Source organism: Anomaloglossus baeobatrachus, chromosome 8, assembly GCF_048569485.1.
Source record: "Anomaloglossus baeobatrachus isolate aAnoBae1 chromosome 8, aAnoBae1.hap1, whole genome shotgun sequence".
In the NCBI taxonomy this organism is placed as follows: domain Eukaryota; kingdom Metazoa; phylum Chordata; class Amphibia; order Anura; family Aromobatidae; genus Anomaloglossus; species Anomaloglossus baeobatrachus.
Window position 1 is genome coordinate 40,382,611 of NC_134360.1, and position 13,813 is coordinate 40,396,423.

At 45.4% G+C, this 13,813-nt stretch overlaps 1 protein-coding gene across 1 annotated transcript in view; it reads left to right on the top strand.

Moving 5' to 3' along the window:
* Positions 1–13,813, top strand: part of COL7A1 (collagen type VII alpha 1 chain) — a 193,444-nt gene that overhangs the window by 175,993 nt on the left and 3,638 nt on the right. Inside the window, exons 83-99 of the mRNA XM_075322059.1 lie at positions 1,086–1,130; positions 1,619–1,654; positions 1,738–1,797; positions 1,884–2,009; positions 2,096–2,167; positions 2,274–2,309; positions 3,898–3,957; positions 4,163–4,207; positions 4,296–4,331; positions 6,542–6,577; positions 6,668–6,724; positions 6,882–6,953; positions 10,733–10,804; positions 12,215–12,250; positions 12,599–12,679; positions 12,813–12,866; positions 13,033–13,086. Coding sequence (XP_075178174.1) covers positions 1,086–1,130; positions 1,619–1,654; positions 1,738–1,797; positions 1,884–2,009; positions 2,096–2,167; positions 2,274–2,309; positions 3,898–3,957; positions 4,163–4,207; positions 4,296–4,331; positions 6,542–6,577; positions 6,668–6,724; positions 6,882–6,953; positions 10,733–10,804; positions 12,215–12,250; positions 12,599–12,679; positions 12,813–12,866; positions 13,033–13,086 — 978 coding nt within the window. The remainder of the gene's footprint in view (positions 1–1,085; positions 1,131–1,618; positions 1,655–1,737; positions 1,798–1,883; positions 2,010–2,095; positions 2,168–2,273; positions 2,310–3,897; positions 3,958–4,162; positions 4,208–4,295; positions 4,332–6,541; positions 6,578–6,667; positions 6,725–6,881; positions 6,954–10,732; positions 10,805–12,214; positions 12,251–12,598; positions 12,680–12,812; positions 12,867–13,032; positions 13,087–13,813) is intronic.

Here is a 13,813-nt window from a genome sequence, read left to right on the forward strand (position 1 = left end):
ACGCAGAAAAACGCAGAGATCAAAAACGCAACCAAAAACGCACCAAATCGCGGTAAAAACGCTTGCATTTTTTGCCGCGGGTGCGTTTTTGTGTGTTTTTAGCCGCCAAAAACACACAAAAATGCAGCGTCAAAAAAATGCAGCGTGTGCACATAGCCTAAAGTGTTGTTGTCTTCACTTCCCACAGACTGTAGTTCGCCTTCCCCTTTCTTTAGAAACCATCTCAGTCTTCAGAAAATCTCTCTGTGGTAATAATGAGCCTAGAAGACAAGAGGAGGAGGAGGAGGAGGAGACGCAGCTGCAGCTTCTCTCTCTCTCTTGGCCTCCTTCACATGTCCGTGTCTCCAATACGTGTTTGGTTCGTTTCCTCACATGCTGGAGACACGTGTTCTGCCATGGACCGTGTGTCTGTGTGGAGCATACGTGTGTCTGTGTGCTCCACACGTAGACATGTCCATCTTTCTCCGGCATCACCGGTGTCACACGGCCCGGACGGATGTGATCCGTGTGACACGCACCGGAGAAAACACACGTGTCTGTGAAATAAAAAGAATTTCTATACTCACCTTCTCCAGCCCTGCTTTCTTTGCCGCTGCTGGCACTTGCTTCCGACCCCGCTCATTATGCTCATGAATATTCACTCCACTGCGGGCCGGAAGCAGCAGCAACGGGGAGTCGGCAGGACCGGAGACCGAAGATCAGCACCACGGACAGCAACACCAGGGACAGGTGAGCCGAAAGTTCCCGTTCTCCGTGTGTTATCACGGAGAACACACGTGTGCCATAAACACGGCACACGGAGGGCAATATGCACCTTTGACACGTCCATGAAAAACGTGCGTGATTTTCACGGACGTGTGAAGGGGGCCTGAGACTGTGCGCTGTGAGAGGGGAGATAGAGCCAGTGTGGAGGGACACTGGCATCACCCCAGGAGCTGTGCATTTTCTCTCTGCACTCCTTGAGAAAAAAAAAATTACAATGATAAACACTTCTTAAAGACGTTTAGTTCTGGAACTCTCCAAAACAAACACAATTCCAACTTTTTGAGAACCTGCAAATGATATTTCTTACTTTTCACCACTAGGGGGACCAAGGGAAAAAGGGAGATACTGGAGACCCCGGAGAAGATGTAAGTGAGCTCTGCACAATGTCCGAAGCTGTTGGACAACAGTTTAGCTCCACCTTGTTGTCAGATATGTGACCTCTGAGTGTAATGGACATCTGATCGCCCAAAATTCTGATATGATTGGAAAAGAAAATATCACGTAACGTAAAAATCAGTGAGCAAGAAACAAGCAAAGCCGCCATCCAGCACATTTTGTAGATCTTAACAGTTTTCTTCTGAAAACAGCGCCACTTCTATCCACAGGCTGTGTCTGGTATTGCAGCTCAGTCCTGTTCATATCAATAAAATTGAGTTGCAATACCAAACACAACCATAGACAGGAGGGGCGTTGTTTCTGGAAGAAACCAGTCGTGTTTTTCCAATCCTGTAGACACATTTATTGAGCCTTTTTGCAATAATGTGACCATTTATTAAAGGGGTGAAAAAATATTAGAGAATCGGGATAAAAAATAAACGTCCTAATACCATAAAGTGACTTCTTCTATTTTCAGGGCTTCAAGGGACCTCCTGGACCTAAAGGAGATAAGGTAAGTCCTACAAATATGGTTTGTCCTACATCAGCAAATCTTTGACAGACACAGACATTTTTTATTAACCTGTACATCTCCAGGGAGGAGTTGGTGCCGGCTCACCTGGACCTGCGGGGCAGATAGGACCACCGGGCTTGAAGGTAAATCCCAGATAATAGGTTCCTCTGATATTCCTGATACGTTTTTGTATGTGGTTTTACATCAAATTTTGACTTTTTTTTGATAGGGTGATCTCGGGCTGCCCGGGCCTCCAGGTCCACCAGGTCTGCAGGGCATTGCTGGGACACCTGGTCAGCCAGGTCAGAGAGGAGAACCTGGGCAGCCTGGACCGTCAGGTGCTCCTGGAGAAAGGGTAAGTGCTACCAAAACAGACATCCAAATGGTATATCATTCCTTGACTTTGATTGCTACTTAATTTTATTACCAACTTTTATTTAGGGTTTGATCGGTTTTCCTGGAAGAGAAGGGAATTCAGGAGCACAGGGACCACCCGGGGCACCTGGACCATCGGTAGGGACCAGATCTGGTGTTTTTCATCTGTTATATACTGTATTTTTGCTATCATGCTACAGTATATGTTGTATGTCAATGTATTCACAGTATAATTTCATTACAGGGACCCCCAGGACCTTCAGGGGGGAAGGGTGACAAGGTAAGGCTAAAATACATTCATTAATATTTCTTTAACCCACCATCTTATTGATCCGATGGGGTCTGATCTTTGGGACCGCACCCATCCTGTTTACCCCTCCACAGCGGCCCTCGCAGATATGGAGGAAATTGCAGCCAATGGCCTTCACTTGATTGGAGCTGAGCTGTAGTTCCTCTGTGCGGTGGGTCGCCGCTGTGTAGGAAAACCTGCTGAGGAGCTGCAGCAACGACTTAGCGCTTAGGAATCATTTTCAGGATTAGTGAACCAGCACCGATCATAAAGTGATGGCCTATCATCCTAGCAGGGGCGTAATGATCGTGGTCGCAGGGATCGTGACCGGGCCCAGGGTTGCAGTGTGCCCGATGACCCTAGCACCTCTTTCAGATGGATGTGGACACTCATCCAGCTGTAATTCATCGCAGCACAGACACCTGTTGGGTCCCTGCACTGCGATGTGCCGGCCGCCAATTAAGGTTATGAATATTCACTGCTCCCTATGCCCATAATCCTGGGCATGCGGAACAGTGAATTTTTTGACACAGCTGACAGCGTTGTAAGGGGTGCACATGACAGTGACGTCGTTCGCTGCGCCGCTTACATGCTAGTCAGTTGCCGGAGGAGGACACCAGGGGAGCGGCGGGAAGATGAGTGTAATCATTTTTTTTACTGATGGCAGCATGCTGGTGGATTATAATTACCAGGATGTGGACATGATTGAGACATATACCAGGATGGGGCTATATACCAGGATGCGGCCAGGATGGAGACATATTCCAGGATGGGGCTATCTACCAGGATGGGGCATGTACTAGGATGGGGCTATATACCAGGATGGAGACATATACCAGGGTGGGGCTATCTACCAGGATGGGGCATGTACTAGGATGGGGCTATATACCAGGATGGAGGTATATACCAGGATGGGACTATCTACCAGGATGTGGCATGTACTAGGATGGGGCTATATACCAGGATGGAGACATGATGTGTCCATATATACCAGGATGGGGAAATGATCGGGCCATATATACCAGGATGGGGTCATATACACCAGGATGGGCCATGATGGGGACATATATACCAGGATGGGACGCTTATATCAGCATTTTGCCATGATGGGGTCATACACCAGGATGGGGGACATATTTACCAGGAAGTGGCCCAGGATGGAGAACATTAGTACACGATGAAGAGGATGCAGGGGGTAAGTAATATGTCTTTATAGGATTTCGAATGCTACAATGGCCCAGATTGGGAGGGTCCCTGGAACAAACTTTGCATCGGGGCCCATTGGACTCTATTTACACCACTACATCCTTGAGTTATGCCATCCCTTTATGTGATGGAACCACCCCTTTAAGCACTAAAATTAGTTGTCAGAACCCTGGAGTGTATATGCTTTTATTGCAAGTCACATTATTTGCCATAGTAAGACATCTTTAAGAATTAAAGGAACCAAAAAAGAAAAATCTGAAAAAACACGGTTTCTTGGAGTATTCCATTAAATTAATAAAAATCTGCCCCCCAGTGGTCAAATTATCATTAAGCTGTGTGAAACAATGCTGATTTTTTTTCCTATTTTTTCCAGGGTGATCCAGGAATTGGTCAGTTGGGTCCTAGAGGAGAGAGAGGAGATCCAGGTCCAAGGGTACGAGGCTTATGTGTAATGTATGACAATGTCCACAATCAGGGGGTGCCGCCCCGCACCCCTCAGCTGCAGCGTGCACAGACTCCTTACATATAGCAGTGATACAATCTAACAATTCAGTCCAGTCTTCATAAATTAGGGAGATTCAGGAGAACCCCATTATAAGGAGTCCTTCCATAGAGGCTGACATGTCCATTTCCTACAGGGAGAGGATGGCCGTCCAGGATTAGAGGGAGACCGCGGCCCCCAGGTAATCCCCAGCCGGAACACTGATCATATATGTGCAATGGCCAATAACTCCGTATAGATTCGGATATCTTGTTGGATTTTTTTTCCAGGGTCTTTCAGGAAATAGAGGAGAACGGGGAGACAAGGTAAGAAATGCTGCAAATATCTGGTCAGATCATAGTACAGACATACTAATTGACTTTAATAAGAATTGTGTAATGCTTCACATAACCTATGGGGGCGCTGCAGATAAATTAAACACTTGCTGACAGGTTTCTTCATAGGATATACCTGGAGTATTCTCTTATGATCATTTCAATGCCTGGTGACCCTTAGAATAGAACGGGATTGTACCAAAGGGACTACTGCCCCTTTAAGGAAAAATGTGTTATCAGAATAAAACCTTATTGTGTAAATCCAGGTTTTATATTCACCATTTTGTTTAAGAATTTTTATTTTTTTTCACACAAAAAAAAAATCCAGAGATCTTGCAGTTTTTACTCTGAGGCTCAAATTTGCTGACACCTCCTATTCTGCAGCGATCACTTCTCAGCAGTAACAGTAATAATGTTATCATCACATGCAGCATTATAGTGAAAGGTAACAAATATATATATATATATATAAATAAATATATATATACATACAGTATAGATAACAAAGGATCCACCATTCACAATTGATGATATTACAGCTCACCTACTCCCCCGTCCTGTACAATGACTGATAACACCTCTATATCCAGTAGATAACACCAGGATCTACCATAGATGATGTTACAGCTCATCTCTTCCTGTACAATTAATGATAACACAGGATTCACCATTCACAATAAGTGATGTCACAGCTCACCTTCTCCACCTCCTGTACAAAGACTGATAACACCTATACATATGATAGGCAACACAGGATCCACCATTCACAATAGATGATCCCACAGTTAAACTTTTCCCCGTACTGTTCAATGATTGATAATACCTCTATAACACAGGGACCACCATTCACAATAGGTGATGTCACATCTTACCTCTTCCCCCTCCTGTATAATGAGTGATAACACATATATACAGTATATAACACAGGATCCACAATTCATACTACAGGATGTCACAGCTCACCTCTTTCTCAAGTACAATGACTGATAACACCTCTATATACAGTAGATAACACAGGATCCAATATTCACAATAGGTGATATCACAGCTCACCGCCTCCTTCTGTACAATGACTGATAACCCCTCTATATGCAGCTGATAACACAGGATCCACAATGCACAATAGGTGACATCACAGCTCACCTCCTCCTTCTGTACAATGACGGATAAGGATAACCCCTCTATATGCAGCTGATAACACAGGATCCAATATTCCCAATAGGTGATATCACAGCTCACCTCCTCCTTCTGTACAATGACGGATAAGGATAACCCCTCTATATGCAGCTGATAACACAGGATCCACAATGCACAATAGGTGATATCACAGCTCACTTCCTCCTTCTGTACAATGACTGATAACCCTTCTATATATACTGTAGCTGATAACACAGGATTCAATATTCACAATAGGTGATATGACAGCTCACTTCCTCCTTCTGTACAATGACTGATAACCCTTCTATATATACTGTAGCTGATAACACAGGATTCAATATTCCCAATAGGTGATATCACAGCTCACTTCCTCCTTCTGTACAATGACTGATAACCCTTCTATATATACTGTAGCTGATAACACAGGATTCAATATTCCCAATAGGTGATATCACAGCTCACTTCCTCCTTCTGTACAATGACTGATAACCCTTCTATATATACTGTAGCTGATAACACAGGATTCAATATTCACAATAGGTGATATCACAGCTCACTTCCTCCTTCTGTACAATGACTGATAACCCTTCTATATATACTGTAGCTGATAACACAGGATTCAATATTCACAATAGGTGATATCACAGCTCACCTCACCCTCCTGTACAATGACTGATAACCCCTCTATATACAGCTGATAATACAGGATCCACAGTGCACACTGGGTAGTATCACAGCTCACCTCTTCTGCAGAATGTCTTCTGTACAGGTCGCATAGCATGTCAACAACAGATTGGTCAGATCTTGTCTAATGTCACATGTGGCTGCTGCAGCTTGGGCAAGATGGCTGCCTTTATAGACATATATAGGGAATAAAAAAATGTACAATAAAAAAAAAACAAGCATCAAAAATAAAGGTTATGTATCACTATCTGGTCCTAAATAAACAGTTAAATGTTATAAATGATGCATTCTAGTACTTAAAGGGATTGTATCTGCTTACATTATATGGCCACTGGTAATGGCGTTCTGTGATGTTTCAGGGAGATTCAGGTCCAGGAGGCTTGAAAGGAGACAAGGTAAGACGTCTTCTGTATGACCATGTCACATGTATGGGCCGTCTTAACTTCCGGAGCGGGTCACATATGTCTTCGCCTTGTCCTGTCTAGGGCGAAACACTGATGATTGAAGGACCAGCGGGCCCAAAAGGAAACAAAGGGGAGCCGGTAGGTCAGAGGCTGCTCATAGGGGAATTACTGTTCATTTACGCCCCACTTCTTCCATTGTCTTTCCTTTCCTCTTCTACTTTCTTCCTCTTTTTCTTATTTCTTTATCTTTAATGGTATTTCTACCGCTGTAACATAATCGCTTGTTTCCTTTCAGGGCGATCGAGGAGTTAAAGGTTCTGAAGGACAGAAAGGAGAAAAGGGAGACCAAGGAATGAGCGGAGAAAGGGTAAGACGGCTAGAAGGCTTCAGGTCTGTAGGTAGAGAGTATCCAGGTAACTCGCACCTTTAGGCCTTATTCATGGGTAGAACACATATCCATTATAATCTATGGGCTGCTCACATGTCCAACCGTGTGTCCGCGAGACATGGCCGACCCTGTGTCCGCGAGACATGGCCGACCCTGTGTCCGCGAGACATGGCCGACCCTGTGTCCGCGAGACATGGCCGACCCTGTGTCCGCGAGACATGGCCGACCCTGTGTCCGCGAGACATGGCCGACCCTGTGTCCGCGAGACATGGCCGACCCTGTGTCCGCGAGACATGGCCGACCCTGTGTCAGCGAGACATGGCCGACCCGGTGTCGGCGAGACATGGCTGACCCTGTGTCCGCAAGACTTGTACGCTTTTGATCTAATTCATATAAGTCTATAGGTCTGTGGAAAATCACAGACGACGCATGATGATATCTGCCGTCCGTGATATCTACCAAAACACACATCAACAGGGGTTACACCATGACAAACAAGGGGCACACCGGGGACACTTTAACAATGGTGGGCACTAGGACTAGTGAGAGGGAAGATGGACACCTCCACTTACCTGCCGCTGTACTTTGCACTCCTAGCCAGTCCCAATACAGGTTCCTGAATTGTCGCCGAGCAGGAACATGAAGCCCTGAAAAGACTCTACAATAGTACCTGGCTAGGGAGTGGGCAGGTGAAGGATGCTAGACCCACTGCTGCACTAGAACAACACACCAGAGAAGGAAGACAGACGGGGGGAAAAGCACTACAACAGATTGCTGCAGTCACCACAGCAACTTCAAGAGAGGGTTTAGAGCAGCTCCTTCCACCTCTTGGTCCAGCATTCAAATGGCAATGAGAATAACCGGCACCCTCTGCTAGTAGCAGAAGGTATATAAAGAGACTAGAAGTGGAGAAGCTTTGCAAACTTACCGTATTTTTCGAACTATAAGACGCATCGGACCATAAGACGCACCCTGGTTTTAGAGGAGGAAAATAGGAAAGTAAAATTTTAAGCAAAAAATGTGGTCATGACACACTGTTATGGGGAGAGGATCTGCTGCTGACACTGTTATGGGGGTAATGTCCGCAAAATCTTTGCTACGGTACCCCATCCTGGTATATGCCCTTATCCTGCTATATACAGCCATCCTGGAATATGCCCTCATCCTGCTATATACCTCCATCCTGCTATATACTGCCATCCTGGAATATGCCCTCATTCTGCTATATACCTCCATCCTGCTATATATTGCCATCCTGCTCTATGGCCCCATCCTGCTATATGGCCCCATGCTGCTATATACCCTCATCCTGCTATATACCCCTATCCTGCTATATGGAGCCATCCTGCTATATACCCCCATCCTGCTACATGGCCCCATGCTGCTATATACCCTCATCCTGCTATATGGCATGTATCCTATATCACACAAAAAAACAATAAACGTTTATAGTCACCTTTCCTCGCTCCATACAGCATTGCTCCTCCCCCTGTCTGTGGTGGCAGCAGCGCCGCTGATCTGTGTGGAGCAGTCACCGGTCACTTCCCTGCAGCACCGCGATATCCTCCAGTCTGCCGGTCAGCTAACTTGCGTGGAGACTAGCAGCGCGCACAGCAATGATGTCATCGCTGTGCTCACCGCTCTCTACACAGATCAGCTGACCGGCAGACTGGAGGAGATCGCGGTGCTGCACAGAAGTGGCCGGTCAGTGTACCATACTTATTCACTGCCTCCCGCGCTGAAAATGATCAGCGCGGGGAGCAGTAAATACAGCTGTACATGATCACTCCAGGCTGTAGTTGCCAGGGGTGATCACTGCCGGCTGTTAATTATGCGCGCACCTCCCGCCCATCATTCCGCCCACCTGTCAGTGCCGGCTTCAGCGCTGAGAGATGATGGGCGGGAGGATGGGTGTGCATATGTAATGAGCGGGCCCTTGTGGTCATGGCAGGTGCTGCTACAGCCTGCTCGTGCCGCCGATGACCCGCACCACCACAGCATCCTCATTCCCCGCAGCCCTATATTCAGACCATAAGACGCACCCCCCACTTTCCCCCAACATTTGGGGGGAAAAAAGTGCGTCTTATAGTCCAAAAAATATTTCTTTTTTGGCAAATGAGAATATCACTGATGGTAAAACGGACACACCGACGAAACATTGATTAAAATCTAATCCAAAACGCTGATTAAAATTGGGCCGTAGACGTAAAAACCAAGCGTATGACTTAGTCCTGAACAGTCTCCTCTTTCATGGCCGACCTTTCCTTCAGACGGAATACCCAGGACCCTATTGAATGTATGACAATGCATCTGGCACCCTAAGTGAAGAGGCTACCCAAAAAGCAAAGGTCCAAGATGACTTTCCAATATGTCAGCCTCTTCGACTCAACTTTCTACAGATATCTTTGAGGTTTTGGCCAAGATCGTGAACGGCCAAAATCTGACTGTCTAAAAACACTTCCAAAATGTAGCTTGGGGGTCAGTATTTCATCACTCTGGGGTCCACACATCATTAGTTATAGTCCAGATGTAAAGTACTTCACCACATTACTACTTATATTCTCGGGTAAAATCAGTTGATTCCTAAGGCTTTGTTCACATAGAGTTTTGTTACATTTGTTTTTGGAACGGATCCGCTCAAAAATCCTCCTTCAAAAATGATTGGAAAACTCTACCTATTCATTTCTATGGGAAATCCACTTTGCTGCTCATATAAAGAGTTTCTTTGAGCGTTTTGTCTTAAAAAAAAAAAAAAGCTTTTTAAAAGTGAATGCACTTCTTCGAATCAGCTCCAAAAGAAGCATCAAAATCAGAAGGCTGCAAAAAAAAAAAAAAAAAAAAAAAACCCTTCGCTGAAAATAAAAACTCCCCCCCCAAACGTTTGTACTTGAAAAACTTACAAATTCTGCAGGTGACTGTTAGGCTCTGTGCATTCAGAGTTTTTTCGCTGAATTTTTGGAGAAGAAAATGAGTAAAAACTTCTAGTTTTTGAGGAGATTTAGGCTATTTGCCCACGGGAGATTGTACCTGCAGATATATCCGCAGGTTTCCCGCAGCTGCTCCCCGGGTTCCGCAGCTATCCATTGCTGTGGGATTCCAGCGAAATATCTGCGGTAAACCTGCGGACATTCATGCGGATTACCAACGGAAGTCCCGGCCTCTATCTCCATAGTGGATGGCTGGGATTTCCGCAGGTAATTCCGCAGGAATAATTGACATGCAGTTATGTTCGGCTGCGGGACATCCACAGCATATTCCGCAGCCGCACATTCCGCAGCATGGACACAGACACTCCCCATGTCCCATAGGATAACATAAGGTGTGTCTGTACATGCTGAAACCTGCAGATTTATCTGGAAAATCCGTAGGTTTCTTCCCTGGGCACATAGCCTTAGAGGAAATTTTGGAGAGTTTAAAAAAACTCCAAAAACTCGTCGGAAAATTCCACGTGAACATAGTTATAGACCAACCCAGAGACGACTTCTTCACCAAGTATGTCACAAGATACAGAGTACACAGATGGTGGATATTATGGACCCATACACTTGTTTGAGTGACTCAGATCAAAAAGGAACGTCTCCGTGATTTTTCTGAGGATCCTTAGTCCACCAGAAAACACTAACGTGGGAACAGCCCCATAGGCTATAATGGGAACGCGTCCTATCCATGGCAGAAAGATACGTGACTCATGGACATCTGAACAAGCTATGATTCAGTTATATATGTCATTATAATTCTGTTCTATCTTTTCTCAACAGGGAACCAAAGGAGAACCTGGAGACAAAGGGGCAACTGGTTTTCTAGGACCCCGTGGACCTGGTGGACAAAAGGTAATTATTGTCACAACTGATATTAACATTTAGACAATTGTTGCCCCCTCCGATAAGTAATAGACTTTGTATAGGCTATACAAGAAGAGTGGGGGAAGGGAAGTGACAACTGCTCTGAGCATGTTTCTGGTGTTACAATAACAGTTGTCATTTTTTATTTCACTGCCTCACCACATACTAATATGCTGCCTGTTAACAAAATAATAGTTTTGAAAGATAAAAAAAATTAAATGTCACAGACATTGGGAGGGATACACCATATACAATAGGTGAGGTCACAGCTCACCTCCTCCTCATCCTGTACAATGACTGATAACACCTCAATATACAGTAGACAACACAGGATCCACAATAGGTGATGTCACAGCTCACCTCCTCCTCCTATACAATGACTGATAACACCTCAATATACAGTAGACAACACAGGATCCACAATAGGTGATGTCACAGCTCACCTCCTCCTCCTATACAATGACTGATAACACCTCAATATACAGTAGACAACACAGGATCCACAATAGGTGATATCACAGCTCACCTCCTCCTTCAGTATAATGGCCGATAAGTTATGATAACACCTTTATATACAGTAGATAACACAGGACCAACATTCACATTAGGTGATATCACAGCTCACCTCCTCCTCCTGTATAATGGCTCATAACACCTTTATATACAGTAGATAACACAGGATCCACCATTCACAATAGGTGATGTCACAGTTCAATTATTCCTCCTGTACAATGGCTGATAACACATTTATATACAGTAGCTAACACAGGACTAACATTCACAATAAGTGATGTCACAGCTCACCTCCTCCTCATCCTCTACAATGACTGATAACACCTCAATATATAGTAGACAACACAGGATCCACAATAGGTGATGTCACAGCTCACCTCCTCCTCCTATACAGTGACTGATAACACCTCAATATACAGTAGACAACACAGGATCCACATTAGGTGATGTCACAGCTCACCTTCTCCTCCTGTATAATGGCTGATAACACCTTTATATACAGTAGCTAACACAGGACTAACATTCACAATAGGTGATGTCACAGCTCACCTCCTCCTCCTTTAAAATGGCTGATAACATCTTTATATACAGTAGATAACACAGGAACAAGATCAGTCATCAGTATGAGTTGGTAGGGATCCGACCCCAGCACCTCCACTGATCAGCTGATTGAGGGCACCACAACGCCAAACACTGTGTAATGGCCGTGAGTCGTACCACGCGCCCTGACATAAGTGCTTGCAGTACCATTATCAGCCACAACACAATGAGACGACCCTGGTGGAAAAGGGATAAAGGCTCTCAGCAATCTGATATCTTAAAAATATGTCACTCATCCTCATTAAAGTCCTGGAAAACCTCTTATACACCATCTTTGTTTTTTAGGGCGAAACGGGAGAGCCAGGGGAGGCTGGATTGGCGGTAAGTATCTCAGATTTGCTTTACCTTGGGTATCGCGACAGTTTAGATACCTGGTGGCTCAGTAATCAAAACTGTGGCTGTAAAACACCAGCGTCCTGAGTTCTTCTGGTTCCAGCCCCCGTCCTCGAAGCCTCCATATCTCCGGGCTAGATAGCCTGCCACTGGTTGCCCCGTCCTTTTCACCAGCCTTCTGGGCAACTTTCCTCTTTTGGAATGATCCTGATGATGTGCCCGCACCTATAGGTGCCCTGTGCCCATTAGAAGGGGGCACTGTCATCATCCACCCACCCCCTCTATGGTATTAATCTACGGTCACATACTTTATATTTTGCAATGATTTTTATGCAGGGTGTCCCGGGTAAAGACGCTCTGCCCGGATCACGAGGAGAGAAAGGAGACCCAGGTCTGAATGGATTAAGAGGACCAAAGGTAAGGAACTTACAGTTATCGCCAAATTGTCACAAATGCGTTAATACCACCCTAAATATATAAATGGTCAATAAACAAATCATTCATGCAGAAAGTGATAACTGTATCAATTGCTCATATTTTCATGTTTCAGGGGGATCGTGGTACAAAGGGTCTCTGCGGCCAGGATGGAGAGAAAGGAGATAAGGTATTCATCACTACTGATATTGCATTGTGCATAGTTGTGACAATGAGAATATGAATTGGTGGGCAAAGTGTTAAATTTGGGGTCATCTATAACAAATAGGCAATGGGGCAGCTGTACCTTTGTGCATGCAGCTCTGTTGATCAGTACTAAATGCTGCTCGTTGTAGGGTGATACCGGCATGCATGGACGACTTGGTCTTCCTGGAAGGAAGGGAGACTCGGTAAGTGTTTATGTCTCTTACTTTTTATACTTTCATATTACTATAAGCACGTTCTGTATTTAAGGAGGTTCCTCCACTATGTTAGGGCCTTCACTAGCTCCATGTCACGGCACGGACTAGGGACGGTCCAGCGTGAGCCAAAACACACACCAACAGGGGTTACACCACAACAAACAAGGGGTACACTGGGGCCACTTTAACAATGGTGAGCACTAGGACTAGTGAGAGGGAAGATGGACACCTCCTCCACTTACCTGCCGCTGTACCCCGCACTCCTAGCCAGTCCCTATACAGGTTCTTCACCTGTCGCCGAGCAGGAACTTGAAGCCCTGAAAAGACCCTGTAATTGTCCCTGGCTAAGGAGTGGGCAGGTAAGGGACGCTAGCCCCACTTCTGTACTGAAAAAACACACCAGGGAAGGAAGACAAACAGGGGGAAAAGACCACAACAGACTGCTGCATTCAGCACCAGGAGTGCAACCACCACAGCAGCTCCTTCCACCTCCAGGACCAGCATCTAAATGGCAATGAGAATAACCGGCACCCTCTGCTGGTAGCAGAGGGTATATAAAGGGACTGGAAGTTGTCGCAAATCGTCAACACCTGAGCTGGTAATGAAACTGCTTGCTGGCAAGGAATACTGGCATTAACCCTACACCCCCAAAGGAAAGGAAAACACGTTTAGTATTGAGAGTCAAGAATGGAAACAACTCTCACATCCTGAATCT